The sequence below is a fragment of the Balaenoptera borealis genome (genome assembly GCF_965194805.1).
Source record: "Balaenoptera borealis genome assembly, chromosome: 1".
In the NCBI taxonomy this organism is placed as follows: domain Eukaryota; kingdom Metazoa; phylum Chordata; class Mammalia; order Artiodactyla; family Balaenopteridae; genus Balaenoptera; species Balaenoptera borealis.
In genome coordinates, this window is record NC_138860.1 from 97,769,505 (window position 1) to 97,778,803 (window position 9,299).

General features: G+C 47.7%; 1 protein-coding gene and 1 long non-coding RNA gene across 3 annotated transcripts in view; one reads left to right on the forward strand and one right to left on the reverse strand.

Moving 5' to 3' along the window:
• RBM15 (RNA binding motif protein 15) overlaps window positions 1-4,067 on the reverse strand; it is a 29,517-nt gene extending 25,450 nt beyond the window's left edge. The window contains exon 1 of the mRNA XM_082366202.1: window positions 235-4,067. Coding sequence (XP_082222328.1) covers window positions 235-3,100 — 2,866 coding nt within the window. The 5' untranslated portion in view covers window positions 3,101-4,067. The remainder of the gene's footprint in view (window positions 1-234) is intronic.
• Window positions 4,068-4,085: 18 nt separating this feature from the next.
• Window positions 4,086-8,690, forward strand: LOC309616138. Of its 2 annotated transcripts, XR_014237295.1 has the most exons (4): window positions 4,086-4,329; window positions 4,622-4,683; window positions 6,909-7,097; window positions 8,399-8,690. It is a non-coding gene; the product is annotated as an uncharacterized lncRNA (long non-coding RNA). The 2 variants fall into 2 exon arrangements; XR_014237296.1 differs by lacking the exon at window positions 8,399-8,690 and having other exon boundaries at window positions 4,092-4,329; window positions 6,909-7,113.
• The last annotated feature ends 609 nt before the right edge of the window (window positions 8,691-9,299 follow it).

A 9,299-nucleotide genomic window follows, 5' to 3' on the forward strand; every position in this document is an offset into this window, starting at 1 on the left:
AATTAAATTCATTTGCCTGCTACCTTTAGGGCATCCCTTTCACTTAAAGTAATAGCTAAACTCTCCTGACTTCTATTTTAAAGAGGTTTATAAAAATATAAAAAAGAAAAAAGCTACAACTAAACAACTAATTAAAAAGAAAATTGCATCCGATGCTGTATCCCATCACACATCACAAAACAGGAACCATGTCAAAGTACTAAATACAAGTTACATATGGACTTTAAGACGCACCACGGACAATGATCATGACCAGGTAATCTTCTTCAGATTTGGCCAGTGCCTTGGCAGGGGAATCCAGGAACTGCTGGGAGAACTCACAGGGTGGGAAGGCATGAAGGACTCCGGTGTTTTCCTTGTCTTTGTTGCCCCCCACAGGGAGGCTGATCACCCCAGCGGCCTGCTTTTGCTTTAAATAGGACACGAGGTTCCTAAGTGGCCTCTGAGTAGAGGTGGCAGTGTCTGAGGTGGCCGAGGAAGAGGAGGACCTGCTATCAGAACTTCCAGGCACAGCCAGAAGAATAGCATAACCATTGGGCCCTGCCACTTTGATGCGTCGAGTTACTTCATCCAACTTGGGCTGGTCCAAACGAAGACGCTGAGTGATCTTGAGCTGGGCCACTTTGCCTCCAGTTGAGCCCTCCACAAGAAGACTACTAGCCACCTGGAGGTCGCCCTGCAACAGATGCATGTTGGAAGGAAAGTTGCTGTTCTTCAACAGAAGCATGCCCTGCCAGGCCAAACAGAGTTTGGGAGAGGCTGCTGCTGCAGGGGCTGTCCCACCATCCTGTTTCTGGGAAGGGGACTTCAGCTTCGATGAAGCAGTGCTGGTGCTGGGTGCGCTCCCATCAGACCGGTCTTCTTTTTTCAGAGGGCTTTTTCCCTCAGTGGAAGCAGCTGTCCGGTGCTTCCTATCCCGTTCAGCTGATGCAGAGTTTTTACGGTCTCGCTTGTCACCCTGGCTCTTCTCCAAACTACCTCGTCGGTCTCTGATTGGAGACGGCCTTTCCAAGAGAAGACGGGAAGATCGATCATTGTCACTGTTGTAGCGATCCCGGCTACTGCTCAATTCTGGACTGCGGTCAGGAGAAGGTGCGCAATGACGTTTTCGTGGTCGGTCACTCTCCGGGGACCTATCCAGATGCCGTCCCCCGCTCTCCTCAGGCAGCCTTCGTTTCCTAGGTTGGTCTCTGCTGCTGGGCAGATCTCGATCACCTCTGTCCCGGTCCAAGGACCAGCCATCCCGCCTGCGATCCAGGCTATCCAGTGGCTCATAAGCAGGCACAGCAGTAGCTGCAGTCCGAGTGCTGCGTTCACGAACTGGGGGCGGGGGTGGCACCCAATCGGAGTCAGGATAAAGGTCCCTATCACGATCTCTGTATAGTAACGGTGGTGTCCTGTCCCGAGCACCCCTCAAAGGGTCAGGTGCCCGGTGTCCAAAAGCATCTGTCACCAGTTCATAATGAGTTAAGGGCAGAGGCTGCAGATATTGCTGCTGGTAACGATGTTCTGTGTCTGCAAAGTCTACTCTAAGGCGACGATCTGGGCCACCAAGGGGGAAGCCCCGCATATGGGTCCAGGCAGCATGAGCCGCATCCAGGCTTTCGTACTGGATATACGCCCAACTATCCCCTTTGCGGTAGTCAATGGTGCGTATGGTGCCAAATCGGTCAAACTCCCGTGCCAGGGCAGCAAGAGGCACCCAAGGACCCAGGCCACCTACCCAGAGGCGGGTGGTGGGTGTAGCTTTGCCATAACCAATTTTGATAGGATTCCGAATTATAATTTTGCCAGACATTGCTAGTTTGGCCCGGTGAGACATGTCTAGGTTCTCAAATTTAAGAAAGCCATAGGTACTGGTCTGGCCCCGAGAAGGCCTCTTGATATCTACTTCTGTGATGACTCCGAAACGGTCAAAAGCCCTTCTTAGATCACTCTCTGTCACAGTGATGTCTAGGTTGCCCAAGAAAAGCGTCCGGTTAGCGCGCTGATCATCCTCGGGTGAGATCTCATCCACTTCTCTGAAAGGAGCAGCACCTGCTCCAGCTCCCACCCTTGGCTCAAGACTGTAGGCTGGGCGTACTCTCTCATAGAACGAGTAGTCTCGCTCTCTCTCCAGGTCTCGGGGCAATGGTGGCGGAGGTGGAGGGGGCAGGCGGCCAAGAGCCAACTGCTGCAACCGGTAGTCTCTGTATCCCAAGGCTGCGCCACCAGGGGAAAGTGATCTCTGGCCTCCACCACCTCCTCCAGGGGGGTGCCGGTGACCACCTACAGAGGACCCGACAACACTGGCTGATGGAGGATAAGAATCTTTGTCTAAAGGGGAGCGGCTGCGGCGCCGGCTCACATACACAGCTTCTATCTTCAGGGGCCGGTCATAGAGCACTAGACGCCCTCTGGCATGCTTGGCCGCCCGCGCGTCCTCTGGCCGCCGGAAGTTCACAAAGGCTACTCGCTCATCCCCGCTGCCAGAACCCGAGAGATGACTGATTTTGACACTTACATCACCGAAGCGTTTGAACTCGTGAAACAGTCCGTCCTCCACCGCTTCGTCACTCAGCTGAGACCCCAACTCGCTTATCTTCAATGTCTTGTATTCCCCGCCGTCCCCGCCGCCAGGAGCTGAAGAGGCGGCCCCAGAGGAACGTGACTCCCCGCCTCCACCCCGGGAGCTGCTGCGCGACTCGCCCCCGCCCGAGGAATTTTTGGTGCTTGGGGAGCTGTAACTATGCAAGCGGCTACTGGAGCTGCCCCCACCGGTGTCGTACTCTCGGCTACCACCTCGGCTGCTAGACTTGTCCAGATGAAGGCTGCGCCGCGACCCGCCGCCGCCGTCGGTCTTTCCGCTGCTGCTCCCATTGCTGCCACCAGAGCCCCCTAACTTCTTGCTCCGCTCCCCGCGGGAAGTCGAGTCCTCACCACCACGGGAGCGTTTCGGCTTGACTGGGGAGCGCTCTTTTCCCTTCATTGTAGCGGGTCGTCGGAGGTCTTCTCCGCGGAACTGATTAACCCGCCGCCCCGCGCTCGTTTCACACAGCGGAACCGCACGCCGCCATCTTGGACTCCGCCGCGGCAGAGGGTCCCGCCCCGCAGTCTTCATTGGTCAATTAGCTCCTCTCTTCTACAGTCTCATTGGGAAAACTATTTGTCTGTCTTTACATCTCCCCGCGCTCCGGGAAGGCGCCCGCCTGACCACTGTTATTGGGTTCCCAACGCCCTAGTCAGAGTACCTCATTGGTTATGTTCGTTGTCCATCTTAACGGTTCCTCGCGCCAGACTGTAGCTCCGCCCCCCGCACTCTATGGTCACCTGACCCTAAGTCTGGAGGCGTTGATTGGACAAAAGGTCTGCCCTGTAACGGTACTTCTTGCGCGGTGAAAGCGGTGATCCCACCTCCTCATCCCTTTCATTGGTTTGTGACCCCGTCCTTTAGCCTACTATTTGGGAAGTCGGGCCATATGTTCTAGCATTTTTTTTCTGAGAGGCCGGGTCACAGCGATCTCGCGAGAGAGACAGAGAGACAGAGAGAGAGAGAAAAAGAGAGGGAGAGGGCTCCCTCCTTCTACCCCCTTCTTCCAACTCCTCCGGCGGCTGAAAGAAGTTTAAATCTGATTGGATGTTGACGAGGAAATTGATAGGCCGAAATAACTGTCCATCACTCGCTTAAAGGGGTGGGCCCATACACTGAGGAAGCTGCCTGAAGGTGAAAGAGTAGAATACGCGCTTGCTCTGCGACGTCAGTTAGACGTCGCGAGACGGTGACCATGAACGAGTTCCGCCTCCCCACGCTTTCTGCGTTCTCCTCTCCAACATTTGTTCGGTCCCGCTGCGTACTCGGTTGTGCTTTGGCCCTCGGACCTCAGAACTTCTGGGCTTCCTACTTCCTACCTGTGTGGGACAAGGGTCTGGGCAGGCTCTCCGGCTGTCGGGACCCACGAACCCTTCAGGAAGCCGTCGCGGGGCGCCCACCGGACACCATCTTAGCCCTCCTGGCCTCTGCGTGGACAGCCTGAAAAAGCCCCACCACCCCCCCCATGCGCCAGAAAGCGCTCTGGGGCCCGCGGGGCAGGTGGGCGGGGCCGGGAGTTCACAGTTCACAAAGCTCCGGCTCACACTAACGTCAGGGGCGGGGCGGAGGCAGGACGCGGGCTCTTGGGGACCTGCAGCGGGGACGCAGCATAGCAGAGGCGCAACTCTGGCTCGGGAGCCGGCCTTCCTCTGCGCGTTCCGTTTTCGCCTGAGTGCCCCCGGGCAACCCAGGAGAGTCACTGACGCTTCCAGTTTCGCCGCCCGCGGGCGGGGTGGGGACTGTCGGGCCACGGCGGAGAGGTCAGGGCTTCCTGTTTTGTGTTGCAAATTCACGTGGATTTGGGGTTTTGTAGTCCCGTAATATAGCTGCTTTTGTTTTTTATATGTAGTATCCCTCCCTGTTGAATAATCGAGAGCAATTTACGCTCCATGCAGATGTGTCGCGTTTTTTTCTGTGGCTTCTTGTACGTCCCCCCACCCCCTGTTAGTCTATACTAGAACCCAGTAGAACAGCCACCTTTCTGTCTCTAAACCCGTCTCTTTTAGTTCTTTCAATCGTTAACCGCTTTAAAACCCAACTTTCTTTCCACAGACCTTCATCATGTCAGACGATAAAGCACTTGCGCGAGGTGCCGGAGACCAAGATGATAACAGGTACAGCCTCTGTCCGGCTGCCCACCGTCTGGTGAAGGGAGGTAGTGCTGAGTTCATCACAGGGGTAGGTTTCTGCAGTCCTCCCCGATATTCTCCGGGCAGAGGTTAAGAGGATTCTTGTACTGATCCTCTTAACCACACCTCTCAAGATCCTATCTGTAAGGAGAGAATGTGAGATGTTTCTTAAAGGCATTTTTCAAGGTAACAGGGTCCCCCAAAATGAAACCTAAACTTGAAACTTTTAAGATTAGGGACTGCAACCTGTTTACCCCAGCCTTAGCCATCCTTCTTTTTATTAAGTAATCTTGAGGAAGGTGAAGATGTGAGCCTTTTGTCTCTTGATTAGATCAAAAAACTTGAAAGAAGCCCAGTATGTAAAAGCATATCTATGATATTGTAGTGTGTAGACATAGTCATTGTATTAAAACAAGCTAGTGAAATAACTTCATGAGACATAGTACGATATGTATAATATGCTACCATTTGTGGTTTTAAAAAATGATATACCTGTATATGTGTTTGTACATTTTTTAATATATATTCATAGAAACTTAATTGAGAATATTAGGAAGTTGTTACTGAGATCATGCTAAGGAGGGGGCTAGGTGGAAAAAGACTCAAGTTTTCATTCTATACCTTTATGCATTATTAAAAGAAAACTTTTGTTTACCATGTGCATGCTATTGCTGTTTCATTTTTTTCAAAATAGCAATTATTTTTACTTTCCTTAAAAAACTTTTTATGGAAAAACTAAAAAATATACAAAAGTAGAATGCTATAAAGAATTCTCTTGTACCCAACACCCAATTTCAACAGTTTTCAAATCATGTCAGTCTTGTTTCATCTACACTGTCCTCTTGCTCTTCCCCCTCTTCATTATTTTGTTCCAGGTTTATCTGCCCCTGACATGGAATCAGTCATTTCTCCTAGGGGTTTTGGTTCCTTTTAGTGGGAAATGATACTTACAGATAGAAATCTGGATGCTAGGGAATTTAAAAAAACACATTATTCAAAAGAAAAAACTTTGCATAGTTAGGGGGTTTCAGTTTTCATCTGTTTCAAGATTATAGTAACACAACACAAAGTTGAAGTTAAGCCATTATCTGATTACTTTAATCAGTGTTATAGCCAATCCAAATAAATCAGGTTCCAAGGTGACTTTTTGGCCTGAATTGACCTGCTTAGATGACTTACTGATCAAAAAAAAAAAAAAAAGGACCAAATAAGTATAGTTTCCCAAATGTCATCATAGGGACTGAGGGAGCACAAGAATTGAGGGAGAGAAGTCAGAGAGCAATACCAGTACGTGTGGCAGTGCCTGAGGCTCTGCTAGGCTTAGTGGCTTGCCATTTGAAATACTAGGGAGCTTGATGGAAGATACTGCCCACATGTGGCTGCAGTAGGAAGGCTTATCTAAGGGGTGGGGGAGGTGACAGCCTGTCTGGTATCAAGAGGACTGGTAAGTTTAATGGGTAGACAGAAAAGGACTGGATTCCATTATCAATAACAGAGCCAAAATATAGCCTGTGTGGGGGGTGTGTGTGTGTGTGTAGGTACGACAGAATTGAATAATGACATATGTTGATCCAAGCTGTACTTAAAATAAGTGATTTATTTTGTTTTCATTTTCTCTGTGTTTTTTAAAGTATGAAGTGGCTTAGTGAGGTTATTTCAGCCTATGTTCACACATGCGCTTTAGAGAGAGCTGAGAGAGGATAAAAGTGATCCATGGTTTAGAGGGCCAGGACTTTAAACACTTTTTCTTGTGTTGGTGAGCGAGTTGTTGAGGTCCAGTCCAGGCTTTCATCTGGTCTCCTTGTGATCTATGGCCAGATTTGTGAGGATAACTGACCGCGAGGAGGATCTTTCAGCGGTCATGAAAACAGAGTTAAGCTACCGAGCTATCATAGCAGCATGTTGATCTCTCCTTTTAGTGCCTTGTCGAAAACGAAGAAATAGTGTTGAGGAAAAGCTGCCATTGCCCATTGTGGTGTCAGTGTTGGCCCCTTGGAGCTGTACAACTCAAAGGCCCTAGAGGACGCACCCAGCAGGAGATTGGCCACAACTAGCTGTCTAAATGCTGTGCTTTCTGCATCTCCTTTAAAATCAGTTTTAGATTAAAAAGGAAAGCAAAATAAAAGATGTGCATGGAAGAAAGCTGTGCAATTAAAAGGTATCAGTATGTTTTCAATCAAATGTGTTCTTTCCACCCTCTTCCTTCCTAGGTTTTACTGTTTGTGTATCCTCAATACATACAGAGACAATTATGACTGCAATATGAAATTTATCTTGGGAGCTGAGAGCCCTTTGATTTCCCTGGCAGATGCAAAAAGGCCTGAAGCTGGGAATTAAAAAAAATTTTTTTCCATTCACAGTAGTGGATTAAAATTTTCTACTTCATTTTCTTTCATAAAGTGAGTGGTCTCCTAACAGTAAGGTTTGTTTTGTTTGCTCTGCAGAAAAAGTGTGTATTTTACCCATAGACATATATGAAATCCCTAAAATAGCAAACAATCATTTGGGACACAGTTTGCATTATAAAGTCACTTATTTGTGGCTTGTAGAATTTTTAAAAACAGCTTTATTAAGATATAATTTACATACCATAAAATTCACCCATTTAAAGCATACAGTTCAGTGGTGTTTAGTATACTTAAAAAGCTGTGCATGTGGTTCATCCTTTAACATTGTTACAGAAAGCCTCTGTTATAATTTCTCCTACATGACTAAGCCCTAATATAATTATCTCTTTCATTTATTTAGACATTTTATAGGGCAGTGTCTAAGAGCATGAACTCTGGAAATAGCCAGCCTGGATTAAATCCCAGCTCTGCTGTGGGTCTCAAGAGTTACTGTTAATCTCTCTGGGCCTTTATTTTCTCATCTGTAAAATGGGAATAATCATAGAACCTCTTTACTGGGAAGATTAAATGGGTTAAAACATACAGTTGACCCTCAGTATCCACAGGTTCTGCATCCTCGGATTCAACCAACCGTGGGTCATCTGACTGTATTAAGAGCTTAGAAGATGCCTGGTGGTGGTGCAGTGTAGAAGACTCCATGCTCCCAATGCAGGGGCCCAGGTTCGATCCCTAGTCAGGGAACTAGGTCCCACACGGGTGCAGCAACTAAGGAGCCTGCCTGCCACACTAAGACCCAGTGCAACCAAATAAATATTTTTTTAAAAAAAGAAATTATTACTCTAAAAAAAAAAAAAGAGTGCCCAGTACACAGTAAGCATGTATTGCTATTGCTAGTATCTTTTCTCTCTGAACTTGAGTACACAGAATTGGATTAATCATAATCCTTAGTTCATGACACATAATCATCAATGGTCCATCCATGGGCCTTTAAACTTTTCATTTACTTATCAAGAACATAGTGAATACCCATGAACCTATCACTCAATCCAAGAAAAAGACAGTTATCGATAATTTACATCTACATAAATGTTCCTCCCTTACCCACTGCCTACCCTCATAGATGGCTACTATCCTGAATCTGGTATTCAGAAATCCCTTGTTTTGTTTTAAGAACTTAAAAATTTTTTTATGGAATTTAAAATTTTTTAAAGTAATTTTTAAGTCCCTGTCATGAGGTTTGGGGAAAAAAAAAATATATGAATTCTTTAAAATTCCTTAATATATACGTATGTGTGTATGCACGTGCACTCATGCACGTGCACACACATCACCTTAAAAATATGTTATTTTAGGGCTTCCCTGGTGGCGCAGTGGTTGAGAATCTGCCTGCTAATGCAGGGGACACGGGTTCAAGCCCTGGTCTGGGAAGATCCCACATGCTGCGGAGCAACTAGGCCCAGGAGCCACAACTACTGAGCCTGCGTGTCTGGACCCTGTGCTCCGCAACAGGAGAGGCCGCGATAGTGAGAGGCCCGCGCACCGCGATGAAGAGTGGCCCCCGCTTGCCGCAACTAGAGAAAGCCCTCGCACAGAAACGAAGACCCAACATAGCAGTCAATCAATCAATCAATCCAATAAATCTTTTTTTTTTTTTTTTTTTTTTTTTGGTGTTGAGGCGATAACCTTGCCTTGTTCTTTTTTATTTATTTATTTATTTATTTTTGGCTGCGTTGGGTCTTCGTTTCTGTGCGAGGGCTTTCTCTAGCTGCGGTGAGCGGGGGCCACTCTTCATCGCGGTGCGCGGGCCTCTCACTATCGTGGCCTCTCTTGTTGCGGAGCACAGGCTCCAGACGCGCAGGCTCAGTAATTGTGGCTCACGGGCCTAGTTGCTCCGCGGCATGTGGGATCTTCCCAGACCAGGGCTCGAACCCATGTCCCCTGCATTAGCAGGCAGAGTGTCAACCACTGTGCCACCAGGGAAGCCCCCCAATAAATCTTTAAAAAAAAAAAAATGTTACTTTACTTTTGCTTATTTTGTAACTTTATACTAATTTGTATTTGTAATCTTCCTGAGACTTGCATTTTTCATTCATAATGTTACTATGACTCTTCCACATTATCAGAAAACTTTCAAGGAATGGATCATTTCCTTCTATTTTGATGCCCTGCAATTCTTATGCTACCACACAGTCTAATATGGCTTTTCAAATTCCAGTCATCAAATAACCATTCCAGTCACCCAGCAGGGCAGAT